At 35.2% G+C, this 16,499-nt stretch overlaps 2 protein-coding genes across 19 annotated transcripts; one reads left to right on the top strand and one right to left on the bottom strand.

Moving 5' to 3' along the window:
* Positions 1-742: 742 nt before the first annotated feature.
* Positions 743-6,446, top strand: DG1 (Tetratricopeptide repeat (TPR)-like superfamily protein). Of its 5 annotated transcripts, none has more exons than XM_068609204.1 (9): positions 743-1,415; positions 1,657-1,848; positions 2,303-2,384; positions 2,475-2,657; positions 2,757-2,870; positions 3,406-3,499; positions 3,583-3,740; positions 4,453-4,890; positions 5,374-6,446. In XM_068609204.1, exons 1-9 carry the CDS (start codon positions 859-861, stop codon positions 6,166-6,168), a joined length of 2,613 nt encoding a protein of 870 aa, XP_068465305.1. In that variant the 5' UTR covers positions 743-858; the 3' UTR covers positions 6,169-6,446. The 5 variants fall into 5 exon arrangements, 4 of the variants coding, with proteins under 4 accessions (XP_068465305.1, XP_090155793.1, XP_090155791.1 ...); XM_090299667.1 differs by having other exon boundaries at positions 3,389-3,499; XM_090299665.1 differs by having other exon boundaries at positions 746-1,415; positions 3,381-3,499.
* A 1,134-nt stretch (positions 6,447-7,580) lies between these two features.
* TRB2 (Homeodomain-like/winged-helix DNA-binding family protein) lies at positions 7,581-16,278 on the bottom strand. 14 transcript variants are annotated; one of them, XR_011080683.2, is made up of 9 exons: positions 15,990-16,135; positions 15,088-15,353; positions 14,634-14,860; positions 13,688-13,775; positions 12,549-12,632; positions 11,494-11,834; positions 11,252-11,297; positions 9,885-9,957; positions 7,581-7,960 (listed from the first exon to the last, which is right to left on the bottom strand). XR_011080683.2 is itself a non-coding variant. In XM_068609209.2 (9 exons), exons 3-8 carry the CDS (start codon positions 15,235-15,237, stop codon positions 11,285-11,287), a joined length of 903 nt encoding a protein of 300 aa, XP_068465310.1. In that variant the 5' UTR covers positions 15,238-15,353; positions 15,990-16,067; positions 16,185-16,278; the 3' UTR covers positions 7,581-7,960; positions 11,248-11,284. The 14 variants fall into 14 exon arrangements, 10 of the variants coding, with proteins under 10 accessions (XP_068465310.1, XP_068465313.1, XP_068465316.1 ...); XR_016519236.1 differs by having other exon boundaries at positions 14,649-14,860; positions 15,990-16,131; XM_068609209.2 differs by lacking the exon at positions 9,885-9,957 and adding an exon at positions 16,185-16,278 and having other exon boundaries at positions 11,248-11,297; positions 15,990-16,067.
* Positions 16,279-16,499: the final 221 nt, after the last annotated feature.

Below are 16,499 nucleotides of genomic sequence, written 5' to 3'. Positions count from 1 at the left end.
TGCTAAATCAGTATCAAAACTTGTTGTACTTTGGAAAGATTTTTGGTTCATCAAACGAGAGAAACGAAGGTGGGTCACGAAAGTTTTCAAATGTCCATGTCGACAAGAACTACTCATTAACTTAAAAATTGTTTTTGAAGATTATTGACATGTTATACTTTGGGGTTTCGGTATGAAATAATCCACATGATTGGATAAGAACGTGTCTTGAGGGTTGGACGAAAAAACTAACTGCAAATATGACATGTAGAATTCCGCATAATTAGCCAATAAATACGATAAGTAAAAGATTGCAATCCAAATTATTTGAATTGGTTAACTCATTTTGCCTCCATTAACCCCAAAGTAAGGCTGAAAAAGTTGGAAAGTTAAGATAAGCTCTCCCCGAAAAGAATATTTGATTCTTTATTTTTCGAAAACTAGATAGAAGTAAGAATTTTAGTAAGGTCGAGAAACTAATTATTGATCTGGAAAGAGATTTTTATTAATTAAGATCTCTAACCAAAACAATATCTTATTTCATTGTTTTATTATTTAAATTTTTGTAATTCTTTTTAAAATCAATTAACTATCTACAGTAAAAGATATCTATTATAAAATTAAAAAAGTATTTATTTATTTATAATTATATTTTATGAGTATTTATTTATTTAATGACTATATTTTATGAACATATTTTTTATAAATATAGTATTTTTTTTATAAAAAAGTATTTATTTCTTTTTACGGACATGTTTCCACTAGTATAAAAAAAATGAATAATTATTTTATTGAGTAAGGAAATATCTTGCCCTTCCCGCGAGTATTATCTTGTAACAATGGGCAACTGAAGCTCCACCGGTGAACTCCCAGAATCCCATGGAGCCTCTGCACCTCCATCTCCAAGGTCGCCCCGTCGCCCAATTCCGCCCAGACACCGACAAAATCCGACGCAAACTCATCCAAAAGGGAGTCGATCCAACTCCCAAGATCGTCCACATACTCCGCAACAAGGAAATCCAAAAGCACAACCGAAAACTGAAGTCCCAGCCCCCTCCTCCACTCACTCCCGCCGAGGCCCAAGCCTTGGCGGAAGACCAACACTTCCATGTCATCAAACGGGAATTTAGAGAAGTAATGGAAGCCACCGCCCTCCACGAGACGGGCGTCGTGGCGGGGAAGCCCTGGGAGGAGCTTGGAACGGTCGAGTTTCTGGAGAAGGCGAGGGCGATCAAGGAGTACAGAGGAGGAAAGCTTAGAAGAGAGAGCTTAACGGAGCTCAAAGAAATGTTCGAGGAGCGGAAGATGGATGAACTCAAGTGGGTTTTCGACGCCGACCTCGAAATCGATGAGGTTTGGTTCAACGAAGGGCATGAGACGAGGGGCGACACTCGGAAACGAAGCGAGGGTGTGGTTATCAAGTTTCTCGTTGATAGGTTCGTTTCTTGTTCAATCTCGTTAATCAATTTGTTTTTTCATGTGGATTGTGTTCACTTAATAAATATCTTCGTTAACCAATGGACATTGGGTTTATCTGAATATACTATTCTTCCTCGATGTTGTAATTGAATCACCACCGAAAATGGTGTCCTTATTTAGTGTCGGACAATGCTTCTAATGTAGGATATTGAGAAACCCAAAAGTAATGTATCTGTTAATTTTCTTTTTACGATGTAGGCTGAGTTATAGGGAGATTACAACGAGGGATTGGAAGTTTTCGAGGATTATGAAGCTCTCGGGATTGCCATTTACCGAACGACAGTTATTGAGGATTGTCGAGCTGCTTGGTTTCAAACGTTGTTGGAAGCAAGCTCTTTCTGTGGTTCAGTGGGTGTACAGATATAAGGATCAAAGCAAGTTTCAAAGCAGGTGAATTTAGATATTTGTCTGGCTTACTGGTATTGTTTTTTAAGGCTCGTTAAGAAATTTGTGTTGTGTGTGGTTTTATATTTTTGGAGGAAACAACTAATAAAAGAAATGGATTGACGGTATTAGATGGCTTTTGTTAATGTTATTATGTTAACAAATGGAATGGGAAGCAAATAAAAAGAATGGGACGTACAGCTTAAAAACACTAAGCTGGTGCAACAATCTTGTGCTGTATTGTTTCAGCCAAAATTTGATGTGGAGATTGAAAAGATGATTTTTTTTTATTAGTAATTGTGTAAACAGCGTGGATAGTACAGGACTGGTTGAGAATGTCTTGAACCTGGCGTATAAAATTTTATGCATGATTAATTCTAAAGAGTCTATATTTTGGTTGTTTTATTTACATGTTTGCATTCTCAGTCCTCTCACGAAGAAGTTAATAATGAATTTGTAGGTTTGTTTATACAAAACTTCTTGCAGTTCTTGGGAAGGCAGGAAGGCCAAAGGAGGCCCTTCAAATTTTCAATTTGATGCGTGTAAGAACCAAATGTTTATTTTCCACATTAAGACTTGTCTTTAATTGTTTTTGGGATGTTTCATAATTGATTTGCTTTCGACTTATTCAGGAAAACATCCATATATATCCTGATATTGCTGCATATCACAGCATTGCGGTTACGCTTGGTCAAGCTGGTCTTTTGAAAGAGTTGCTGAATATTGTGGAATGCATGAGGCAGAAACCCAAAGCATTTATGCATCGTAAGAATTGGGATCCAGTTCTTGAACCTGATCTGGTTATATACAATGCTGTAAGACAACAACTACATATTTAAATTTATTATACAGCTTTCTAATGAATGCAATTTTGCAGACTTATTGAATAGTCAGATTTCTTCAATTGCTCTTAGGTGCTTAATGCTTGTGTTCCATCCAAGCAGTGGAAAGGTGTGTCATGGGTTTTTAAGCAACTGAGAAAAAGTGGTCTAAAACCTAATGGAGCAACTTATGGACTTGCAATGGAGGTAATTACAGGATGAAAGCATCTAACGCCAAGTAATTTATCAAGCGTGTATACTGTAGTATTGAAAAGGGGGATACAATTAACTCAACTGTTTTTACTTTTTTTGATGAGCTGAATCTATTTGAGAATTGCTTTTCTGAATCTGTATTTCTTGTGCTATCATCTTTAGCCTGTTTATTAACAAGTAACAACTTAGATCAGTACAGTTAAGTCAGTTTCATGTTATTTGAAATAAAAAAAGATCAGCTGTTCTTGGGAAAAGTGTGCTCACTAATTCTATTTGTCTTATTTATTAGGGTAACTATTTTGTTATAAAGTGGCTATTGCTATCTTCCCCGTATAGAAGCATTATATATCCTTGTATGGTGGCTCAGATTTCCATTTTATTTATTTACAAGTTACTTTAAGTTATATTTTATTTCAGAGTCTTTTATGGCTGAATAGAAAATTATTTGATGAGGAAAATGTCACCTTCGGATGTTATCATCCTCAAAGCATGTTTGTATTCAAGTCTTACAGGTGGTGCTTGTTACAAGGTAATGCTGGAGTCAGGGAATTACGATCTTGTCCATGAGTTCTTTGGAAAGATGAAGAGAAGTGGGGAAGTTCCGAAAGCCCTTACTTATAAAGGTAGTACTTTACTTGCTTGGTATTATTTGCTACTGTTATTTGGTAGCCGATAGCCTAATACATATTTTATCTCACTTCTCTAGTGTTGGTTAGAACCTTCTGGAAGGAAGGTAAAGTTGAAGAAGCTGTGAAAGCCATCAGGGACATGGAAAGAAGAGGAGTAATTGGAACAGCTGGTGTATATTACGAGCTAGCTTGTTGCCTTTGCAACTGTGGGAGGTGGCGAGATGCTATTCTAGAGGTACTGTTTTTAATCTTTGAGTAAACTCAAATCTGACCTTGAGAAATTTGGTGGTGGACATATTAGGTCCTGAGAACATAAAATCCACCCAGTGGTCTCCAACAAACCATGAATGTTGACTACATTAGCCCTAGATTTATGGCCAACATCTGTTTTTCCTTGAGGAATGTTGGGGATGAGGGCTTAGGAGGGTGAGAGAGGGAACAAAAGGCTTATGGTCAGTTTTTCCATTGCTTGGGAGTCTTCTAAATGAGATGGGAAAGGAACTTGGATTTGCAATAAATCTCCAAACAACCTCCCAATTGAGTTCTTCAAAGTGGGGGGAGTCAGGGGTTTAGGTAAAAAAGTATATTGTTTGTTCATGTTAGTTATTTTAAAAAAAGGTAAAATTTTAAATTTATATTGCAATTAATTGTTTTACTTACTAATCCGTCATTTCCTTCTCCTTGAATATTAGTAACAGCCAAACAAGAGACAATTTACCCTTCCTTTCCTTTCCCTTTGATCCCATCCCCCTGTCTTCTAATTCTTGAGCACACTGTTAGGGATTACGGGTGGGGTTTTAGGTTATGAATTTGGTTGTTCATGCTTTTCTTTTTGCATATATGTGGCTAGATGAACATGTAGCTACTTATAAATCCTTATTAAGATGCATTGACCTTCGCACATGGCTACAGGTTGACAATATTATAAATCTTCCTCATGGCTACAGGTTGACAATATTAGAAATCTTCCTCGTGCCAAGCCTTTGGAGGTTACTTTCACTGGCATGATTAAGTCTTCCATGGGTGGTGGGCATATTGATGATTCCATACGTATATTTGAATACATGAGAGACCACTGTGCTCCTAACATAGGGGCCATAAATACAATGCTGAAAGTTTATGGCCAAAATGATATGTTTTCTAAAGCCAAAGTTTTGTTTGAGGAAGTTAAAGCAGCCAAATCAGAATCTTATGCCACTCCAGGGGGTGGTAATAGCTCTGCAGTCCCAGATTCATACACATATAACTCAATGTTGGAAGCTTCAGCTAGTGCACAGCAATGGGAATACTTTGAGCATGTGTACAGAGAGATGATTGTTTCTGGCTATCAATTGGATCAAAATAAACACTTGTTATTACTTGTTAAAGCTTCAAGAGCCGGCAAGGTAGAAAATGTACTTATTTATATTCAGTCTATGCTTATTTTATATGTCTGCTCATGGTGTCATATCCTATTAATTTGTGTTTCAAACTATGCTTCTACCTAAGACGGCTTCTGTTTCATCCATCAATTCACTATCAGGGTGAAAAAAGACTGCTATTTTTTGTTAGTGTCAGCATAAGTTTTATAAATTATTTTGTACTGTGCGCAATCATATGTAAAAAGCTTGAATGTATGGTTCAGCTCAAAAACGTAATATACTTAGTCATTTGGCCAAGATCTCCATAGAAGACCTTTGCAGTTCAATCTTTAATCTTTTAGAATCAGACTAACATCTGTTGGATGATTTCTAGATTCAATTGCTTTTCTTATTATTATTAGTTTCCACAGTCATCTGATGGAACCACAAAAAATATATCTTAGTGGTTTTTTAATTTTGTGTTTAGCTAAACGTTGAATTTGATGGCATATTTTTGTTTCAATGCAGTTGCATTTACTGGAGCATGCGTTTAACATGATTCTGGAAGCTGGAGAAATTCCTCACCATCTTTTCTTTTTTGAATTGGTGATTCAAGCTATAGTTCAACATAATTATGAGCGAGCTGTGATCTTAATAAACACCCTGGCTTATGCACCATTCCGAGTGAGTGAAAAACAGTGGACAAACTTGTTTAAGGAAAGTGAAGACAGAATTAGTCATGAAAATCTAGAGCGATTGTTGGATGCTCTCGGTAGTTGTGATGTTATTTCAGAATCAACAGTCTCTAATTTAACAAGATCATTACATGTTCTTTGTGGGTCAGGTATATCTAGAATAATCCCTTTTGGAAGTAAAGATTCTGTCAATGGTCAGGGTCGGAATGAAAGAATTGATGATGATCAAAATGTACCAAATTTTTCCACAACAATGATGATTGAAGGTACTGAATCTGAGAATGACATTTATGTTGGTAGTTACAACACTGAATTAGTGACGTCTACCTGTACTAGTGATGGAGTCAATGAAGGAGATAATAATGATGTCATGGTTTTCAGACCTCAAAACTCTGATATTGAAGATGGAATGAGCTCACAAGCTGATAGGTTGGAATGCACTGATAATCTGGCACTTGACGAGTCTTCTGATGAATTGGACAAGGAGCTCTCGGATGATGGAAGCTCTGAAGATGATAATGGTGAGGGAGTAACTAACAAACCCACAGCATATGAAATATTAGAATTATGGAAGGAATTGAGAGAGGAGGACGGGAGTTTGTTACACTCTGAACTTGGTCGTGGCTAGTGATTGCTAGTTGTTCAAGTGCTTACCTATACTATCTAGACAGGGACAGTAGATGTAACCATTTTCATTGTAGATTTGCCTGTTCCAATCAACCTTGGTGATACCTGGTACGGTGTTATAATTAGAACAAGGGAACCCAATTAAAACTTGTAAAATTAAAATGTTGGCAACCTTTCCCTTGTCATAATATTTTTTGCATGAGATTGTACTTATGTTTCAATACAATGATTTAAATATATTTTTAGTTTCTTGAATAAATATAATAAATTTAAGAGCTAGTTCTTTCCTTTTTTTTTCTTGCTTTTGGTTCCTCTCATTATATTAAACTTGGTCAGATTCAGTTCCTACCGTTAAAGGATTGCTGATAAGTGGCGTGATTAACTGAGGCCATGTAGACAATAAATTGCTGATTTGTAAAAATATCCCACAAAATTACTAAATCATTTATCAGTTAAGTATTGATTTAAGTGATCTAGTAAATTGTCAACTATTACCTCACCAATTTGCTCCTGGTCCCTTTAGTTTTGGTCTCGATGGTCTCGACTTTCCCTCTCTGACCTTTGATCAAGGCGTCAAATAGTCAATATACTTGTTAGTCAGTAGGTGACCTCTCTAGAACATTCAAGGTGACCAACAGTAGGTGATCTTACAATACCTCATCATCAAAACCTCCTTTCGGTTCTCAACTTTTGATTCTTCTCTTTTGATGGGAATTCGGTGCCCAACTAAAATTCATTCTGTCTATATGTGACTGCTGGGGCTGAAGTCCAACCTTTTTTTTCCTAGTTGCTTTGTGCAATCCGGTTCATTCATTTCGTAGTACCATGATTTTGACCGATTAACATTTTAACCTGGTCATTGGAAAGTGAGTAGGGTAACTGCATAAAAATTTGGTGGATGAATTACTCGACGTCTATTGGCAGGTGGGAAACTTCATTTGGTTTAGTTATCTTGAATTAACTGGTGCATGTATTCTACAATAATCCTTGATGTACTTCAGCTGGACTTAATTATAGTCTTCTACTTCTGGCACTACTAGTACCTTTTTTTTCATTGAATTATATCTCTTGGCTGACTAAAAAAATATTTTAGCTACAGTTTTAGAATGCAACCAATTGTTATTCAAGCATATTATTGATTGCTTGTAAAAGATCATACTAGCCTTTTCAAACAAGCACAACACCAGTACGCATGACCGAGTAACATTCTACATTTATCCAATAGTTTTGAACTAGGATTTCTCTATTGTCAGTAATGTACAGATGCACAATTGTTAATAATTTATACTATTCGTTCCCCAGGTTTACCAAAAACTCATACACCGTCGTACTGTCCTCAGTATGGGCTAAATTTGAAAAGACTACAGAACAGGGAAGTCAATATAATAGTAGCAAGAGTAATGTAGCAAAGTCTTAGAACAAGCATCATTGAATTGAATATAAGATCTGCCTATAAATGACAAGCCATAATGCTATTGAAACACTACTAAAAATTGTTCTTCATTTACTCTACGCGGATGTCAATCATTCTACTACAGCAAAACATGGCCATTTCTACTCTTCTGTTACTGCTTAGTAACTTCCCCTCATTGTCTTCCTTTAAGAATAAGAAAACGGAAAGAAAAAAAAAAGGCTATTATTGACTCCTGTCAATATTCCATGAATCATCCTGCACTATTCCAGATTTACAAGCCGAAAATTATGTACAGTTAAGGAAAACAGGGAGGAAGCGCAGCAGAAAATCTATCATCTCAAGTAAACTCAGCTGATAATTGATCACGCGTCTACACCATCTGCAAAGAATTTACAAAATATTAAACAGGGTTAACTAAAAGAACTGACAGAAGTTTCAATGTCGCAATAGAATAAAGCAGCACTGATTAAAGCTTAGAAAGAACTAAAGAGAACTAAATTAAATTACTTCTATATAGGCATCAGAATAATGAGGTGATGACTATAGGTTTAAAACAACAAAACCGACAGACCTAAAATAAACTACTTTACAGACATCAGAATAATGCACACCACTGATTAAAGCTTAGGAAAACCACTTAACCAACAGTAACTAACAGCTAGGGTCCTTTCACAACAAGTAGAATATTGGTTGGAAGAACGTGATGGAGGAAGTTACTCCTCAGTCCTAGGGTGTTTTGGTGATTCTTATATTCCTTTCAATTCCTAGTCCATTCAGAGTTTCGCTCCACCTTGATAAACCTATTTGGAAAGTTCAAACTCCCTCTAAGGTTAAATCCTTCTAGTCATTTTATGTTGAAATTCAAAATCAATTTATCCAGTCAATTCTATCTTGAGAAGGAACAAGAGAACATAATAATTTCCTACGAATTTTTGTCATCTTCGGGTTTCTACATCAATCAACACCACTAACATACCTCCACAAAATGGATTGGCTAAGAATAAAATATGTCATCTTAATGAAACTGCTCATACTTTGTTGTTGGAAGCTAGCACACTTTTGCATTTCTATGGGGGTGGGGGTGTTGTAAATAGGCACTAATTCAGGATAGAATATCTTGGTACATATTAAGATTATAATTGTAATCATTAATATAGATTTTTCATTTTTTCCATCTTAAACTTGATCGCAGTTTCCCTTAATATGAATTAGAACCTTATTGAATCAACATCAAATAGTTTTCCATTTTCCTCCACTGACACCACTGAGGTCATCAGCAATTGCATCGAAGGAGCACTATCTCCAAACAGCCCATTCCGCTCTCACATCATCACTGGTGAGCCCCCCTTTCAGGCACAATGGTAAATATTCCCCAACCTTGTCCTGCTTAGGGGCTATTTGAAAGCTCTAATTACTCCTCTTAGAAGATACATGTTACTCCTGCTTAGGCACAATGGTAATTGCCCTTCTTTTGCCATGGATGAAGATACATGTTCTTCCTTCCAATCCTTGGGTCTCAATAACATCCTAAACTTGCTAGGTTTGTATCCTCTACGTGATCTTATAGATTTCTATGTAAGCCTTCTACCACCTATCCTTGACCATGACAATGACGGGTAAGAGTTCTTTCAATGTCTCTAATATTGTTCCTCAAGATATTTGGATCAATGACTCTAAGCCAACGGATCATATTACACCTTTGACCTCATACTTTTCATCTTACTACACATTGTCTAGAAACTAACACATTGCTATTGCTAATGTAACTCCTGCCACTATCGTTAGATTAGGTGACATTCAACTTTGACCATCCCTATCTTAAAACAATGCCAGTTATTATAAAGTTGAAACTTCGATCAACAAATACAAGATTTTCAAATCTCTTTTACCATATATAGATAGATAGATAATGTCCTTCATGCTCCCAACTGGCTAATAACATTGTTTCTAGACAAAAACTTGCAGAGGACTAGAAATATTCGGTAACATTTTCAATCCCATTGTGTTTTTCATTGCCGAGGAGCAGGGTCTATTATATGCTTACAATATATGGAGACCAATGGTGGTACCAGCAAAAAGGTGTTGCCTACCTATCATCAAGCAAACTAAGAATCTTGGGCAGTTTCCCAGGTTTGGCATCAAGATATGCATCTCCCACATCCGGTTTTTAGTGTTTGTAAGCTTTTGTTTCCTCGCTTATTTACAAAAGATTTAATGGAGTATTTTTCATTGCAATATTTTCAATTAGCAAAACACCATTGTGCAACATTTTTTCTAAGTAATCATGTCTTGAACCTTTTTACTTTGTTCATTCAAATGTGTGGAGACCGATTTGTATATCCCCTAAATTTGGGGTAAAGTGGTTTGTGTGGTTTGCTGATAAAAAAAAAACTTGAGTCAGATGGATACTTCCATGAAAAATAAATGAGATTTTTCAGGTGTCCTTTAATTTATTTTCCATCTTATTCAAAATCAGTTTAGAAAATCTATCAAATCAAAAGATTGCAGTCTGATAATGGCAATAAGTATGTGAATCCAAATTTCTCAAATGCAGTTGTAGAAACAAAAACTGTCATCTTGAAGAAGTTGGAACTCTACTTCTCTAAATGTTTGTTCCCAAATTTCAAAAATGCAGTTGTAGAAACGAAAACCATCATCCTGAAGCAGATAGAGTTCTACTTTTATAGATGTTTGTTCCCAAATTTATTGGGAAGAAGTTAATCATCAACAATTTACCTTCTTGGCTCTTAAATGATACAGGCCCAGTACAACACGTGTTATCATTCTTCCCTTCCTCTCCTATCATGTCTAGTTTCTCAACTCTTGTCTTTGAATGTCTTGTCTTAGTTCACTCTCACAGTCAACAGTGTAGAAAGTTAGACTCACAGACTATCAAATGTATTTTCATTGGTATGGTAAGTGTTGTTGGCCACAAAGTCATCATTTCTATGTCTCATATGTCACCTTTAATGAAATTGAGCTTTTCATTCCAGTCCTCAATTTCATGAGTATAATAAGGCCATGTTTGGATGTAAGATGAAAATATTTCAAGTGGATAGAGAAATAAGTTGGTGGTATTTGGTTCAATAGATTAGAGGAGATTAATTCTGAAATGGTAGGATTTGTTGTACAATTTCTCACCTATTTTGGCTCATCTCTTATATTTCTTTTCAACACTGTTAATTTCTACTTTATTACTGTCCGATTTCCACTCATTATTTTTATTTTCATCCACTCTATGTCTCTTCTCTCAACCAAATAGGACATCAAAGTAGAGCTTGTTGTTGAGTCATAACCAATGTCTTATATCTTGGATAACAAAACACAGCACCCGGCCCAAAAAAATGCTATAGCTAGCCACTGTTGCGAAATTTTCTATGTAATGTATAAATTCTCAAAAAATGATAAGATACATAATTCATAATTAACAATAAAAAGCCATAGGCGTCTTAAGCAAAACATACAAGTAAATACTAATAAAAGTCAAATACAAGTTTCCTAAGTACAAATCATCAATGTCATCTTCTAAATCTAAGTCTTTATAATTTTCACTAATATTAGAGTTGTACATTTCATTTTTTGAAATTGAAATCCCACTTTAGACGTTATCAGAAATTTAAGATTAGGTATTAAAAAGTTGGCTAAAAGATGTTTTGAGCAAATTACCCACATGAAGAAAGTCTGACCACATACAGATCAGCCTTTAATTAAGTAACCTAGAACAAAAGGAAACAAAATAAAGGATGTGAAGATTGTTAAGGAATGACAAACTGAAGAGTGCAGAGAACAAGCATAATATTTGAATAATTATGACGTGATATGCAATATAAACAGGAACATAAGATTTAAATGAAGTTATCATGACCATCTCATCTACAGGAATCAATATAGATTTCATGGAGAGGACGCTACCAAATATGAAGCATTTTGCATTTTAGTGCCTTCATTGCTGCTTTTGCAAATACTTGAGCAGCCTCAGCTTCAGCTTCTGCAGCCTCTGCCTCCCTAGCTGCTGCCTCAGCCTGTGCAATTGCAGCCTCTGCCTCTGCCACCGCTTTTGCAGCAGCAGCAGCTGCCTCTTTAGCTGTCAAGCCCTTCACTTTTGATATCTCTTCATCAATTTGGGATTTTGAAAGGATGTTGACATCATTCCTATTTGCTTCTGAAGGATCTTTGGACCTCCCCTCCAATGATGAGCATCTTCTTTTATCAGAGACCACTGAACTTGATGCAATCCTGTACTTATGCTTCTCCTATCAATAGATGTCATACACATGATCAACTTATCATATATTGAATTTTCATGCCAAACGAACCTGTCAAAAGAATAACTGTTTATTGTATGGGGGAATGTATCAACTCAAATAGAACTCTCCTCGCAAAAGAAAGTGCCCATCTATGCTTATTGCAATTGCTAGGCCCATTTTGCAAGTAAATAGGAGAAAAAGAAAGGAGACAGTTGGAGGGATATGGGCCTAAAGGCAGTGTGGGCCTGATTAAGGCAGCTTAAATGGATTTTGGAAGAGGGAAAGAGGGCAGTAACTGAATGGACAAATGGCAAGTAAGGAGGTGGCAAGGGGGAGGCAAATAACAGGAGGTTATTCAAAAACTCAATTGAATGGCTGATGCAAGGCTGAGCTGTGGAGTGTCTCAAGGTTTTCCTATTTGCCTTTATTTCTGTTTTGATAATTGTAAGGTGCTTAGCACCATTCCAACACCGTACAAATTTCACTCTTTGTTTATATTGTCAGTTCTAAAAAAATCTATTAATACACTATTCCAGTTGCTCATTCTTAACATGATATAACCAATTAACTTCAATGTCAATCATTTTCTTTCAACGACTTTCAGCAACATCAAATATTTATCACTTGCATACATGAAAAATTTCAATACGACCTTCAAACCAGATTGACTATGTCTATTACGTACGATTCCAGGCAGAGAGCTTCTCATAGTAAAACTACCTTGATTATTTTGCCACTTGCTACCATATTCTTCAGTTTGGTTGACAGTAATTTACTGATATTTGGTGGAGACCGATATTTTTCCTAAACACATGAAAAGTTTCAAAATTACTTTGGAATTTTGTCGCAGTTATGCAGACAAGTATGTAAACAATCATTATATCGCTTAGCTGTATTGACTATTCACCAATATTCTAAAGGTAAATCACAGGTCATTTCCAAAGACAAGATATGAAACATATAGCACATAGTATGATGGGTTGAATTATGCTATTTTTTAACCATTGTAGAGAGAAAACAACTAACAGTTGTTACTTGTGAGAGCAGACACAATGAGATCACATAGTGTATGCAACTAACAAAGACATATATTAAAGCACATATTAATTATTAATAACAAAAAGAAAAACCCTAGAACATGAGCTGCGGAAGTCAAAATTTGTGATAATAGAATAATATAAAACTTTAATAAATATTCTGCTATTAAATTTATTATATATTAATTAAATTTTAAATTTAAAAAACTAGAACAGATTTTATTATGTTTTACACAATAGATTTTATGACAAAAAGATATTAAAAAACAATTGATATGACAATAATCATCATATCAGTAAACATTTTTTATTTGATATTAGACATCAGTCAATATTTAAATAACAAGGCAAAAGGTGCTGTTCGAGCCAGACACGACAGCCCTTTGAAGAGTGACAGAGTGGCATCACTGCTTCTGAGGCCTCATACAACTTACGCAAGACTGATGTAATTCTTCTCCCAGCCTCAATTCTTGTGATTCAAGTCAAATTCATGTGAGTCATGATGTGATTCAATCATCAAAACAGTTTGCTCACCAATTGATAATGCAAGCCACTAGAATCATGTGTAATATCGTGAATAATGCAATATTGATAACCATGGTTGAAATTACTAGCAACTAAGAAAAACTACCGTGGAGGGAAACATTTCTAATTCATTTCAAAGGTTTCTAATGCTGAGAGATCATCCAGAATTATGTATATTTTAGAACGATAGATCAACCATCAATTGATATAAAAGTGAAACTATCCTTTACTTCAGGGGATGATAACATTTATTGATGTTTAGATTTTACAATCATTTGAAAAGTGAAGTAGAAATACCTCTATGTAAGAAATAATGGCACCCTTGTCAGAACCCTTTTGCTCCTTCATGTTGACAATGGCCTCCAATATATGATTATCCACCAACCTGGCATCATCATTGCTTTCATAAGTCAAAAGTATATATTGCCGCGTAATTTCAACATTCAGATCAAGATGAAATGTAATCAGAAGTGACATCAAACAGGAAAACAGTTTACAAATATTTACAATTGCAACCTGAAAGTATGTAGAACCTATGTACACAGCCATGAATTTTTAATTTAGAATTAATATACACTGGAATGTGACAACATTAAGATAAATATACCTAGGCATGAACTCCTTTAGAAAAGGAGTCCAAGTACAAATCATTGCTAATTATTTATAATATTTTCCTATACGAAGCATAAAAGTTATCCCCTTTGATTTTGAGGTGTATTTTTTGGATGCATGCATAGAAAAAAAGAATGATAAAAAGTCAGAGATAGAAATATTTGTATATGGTGTTACATGATTTAAATTTTCTGATACTCAAATAATAGAATAAAAGAATTGCAACTAAGCAAATAATTATCTAACATACGATGTAATCTTTCCCCCAAAAAAAGCAAAAGTAATGACCCATTAGGTAGCTAACATGGTCCACGATCTTTCTATTCCTTTTCTTTATTCCAGATAGGTAACAAAACCTTCTATTTCATATGCCTTTGCCATGCTCAGAACAGAGACAAACATTGGAAATGTGACAACATATGAATGTCAAACAGTCTAGTAATTTATTCATTCGCAAAAATTGGGTAACAGCACACACACAGCTTCTCTTAGAACAAATGACTAGTAAGGGATGTATCGTCTACAGGTGTACAATCTCCAGATACTGTTCACTAACAAAATTAAACAAATCCAGCACCACAGTCACAGATAATTTATTTTCTCTAGATGATAAGTGGCAGATATATTTAACTGGATATTCTGCAACCTCGATATTTGTTCTTTCAAATTAGGAGATCGCAATGGTCCACCAGAAACTGCTAAAGGCTTAGTATCAAGAACTTCATCATGTCGAACTACAGTACTTAAGGCCATATGGTTATTGTCAATTTTGGGGGCAGGTAGGTTCCTCTTAAGAGCAAGTTTTGCCTTCTGCCGGGATCCCCATATTGCTGTGACATTTATATTCCTCCATTTATCCTGTTCACAGTTCAAAAGCATATAAACAAGTACAGCACAGGTAGGCTATAACTTTGTAAATTAGATTGAAGCAAAGGAAAGTAACATTATATACTGATTTTATAGTGCAATGCACAGATAATCATTTGGCTAGTGCAATTATAAGCTTCCCAACCAGAAAAAGATAGAAGAATAAAGTCCTTTCTGCAACACTTCCTACAACCTGCTATGCTATTGTAAAGACGTACCTTAAGATCTACATTTGAACGCATGCGCAAAATAGCACTGAATTCAGGATCTGTAAGTATGGTGCGCCATTTTCCTGCCCCATGTTTGACTACTCCAGCTTTCAGCGCAGCTTCTTCTTCTGCAGTCCATTTCTGCTTAGGAGCACCCATTGAAGCAAAGCTTACAGCTTATGACAGACTACTCTTTGCTTCTACTCTAGAGGAAAAAGGAAAGCAGTACTTCCCTCTTCTACTTGTGCATCTTTGAACAAGAAAAAATCTGACTACTGTTGACCAACAAACAACCCCAACAAGAAAATAAATACTTTCACTTTTCAACATGTTATTTTCAAGGTTCATAAACAAAACAGCAAATCAAAAATAAATAAAACTCCTCCCATAAATCCCAAATATTGACCTTACTCCTATATTCACTTCAATGTCATCCCTAATATCCCAATGTTCTAATATAGCTGGAAAAGGAAATTATAACATTGTGAACCATGCAGAAACATTTTTGCAATGTACTAATGAAATGCCCGTGCTATCAGGCAGGCCTCATGAAAACATGGTGTAGTTTGGGAACAACCTAAAATAATCTAAAATTATGCATTATGCAATACGCAAAATCTGAGTATTTCAATGTCTCAGCCTCAAATTTCATTGAATCGATCGAATTAAATTTACATTGAACTGAATGACAACGAAAAGGAACAGCCTTTCAGCTCGGACGGACAAAGTAACAACATTTAAGTTAAAAAAATCAGAACAGCATAAACTACAAAGACATGCATTCAACTGGGAAGAGAAATGCCACACCATATACTTCTGATGAATGCCAAAATTTACAACTTTCTTTGGGGGGAAAAAATAAAAACCAAAGGGTAAAAAATAAATAAAAGAATCGCTGGAGAGAGCCGTACCGAATAACCGGAGGACGGTGAGAATTGGAAAAGTTGAAGTATTTACCCACAGAAAATGAATAATCCAAACGATTTTGCCTAAAACCAGAGAAGAATGAGACACATGAAGTGAGTTTTATTTAATCGAGGTGAAATGAAAAATAAATACATAAATACAAATAAAAAGTATCTCTTAATTTACGCCTCTGAGTAAACCTTGTACGAAAAATATGTCTCTGATTTAACCAGTGATTTAGTCGGAAAAATATTCTACACATTGAGAAGTTGTCCTCTGAATACATGAGAAGGGTAATAGACAGAATATGAATTTAATAAAAAAAACACTAATTTTGTAAAACATATCCAAATCTAACATTCACCAAATCAAAATAACTTGATAAACATTAATTCTTTTTACATTCTACAAGCAACTTTAGGTTTATTATTTTAGAAACTAATCTTTAAATATAGGGATCTGTTTTATAGATTTGATCTGCTTGATACAAATTATTAATTTGAGAATTAAACTAC

Source organism: Phaseolus vulgaris, chromosome 3 (genome assembly GCF_051622355.1).
Source record: "Phaseolus vulgaris cultivar YP4 chromosome 3, ASM5162235v1, whole genome shotgun sequence".
Taxonomy (NCBI): domain Eukaryota; kingdom Viridiplantae; phylum Streptophyta; class Magnoliopsida; order Fabales; family Fabaceae; genus Phaseolus; species Phaseolus vulgaris.
Note: the sequence above shows the minus strand (reverse complement) of the source record. Positions and strands in the feature narration are given on the sequence as shown.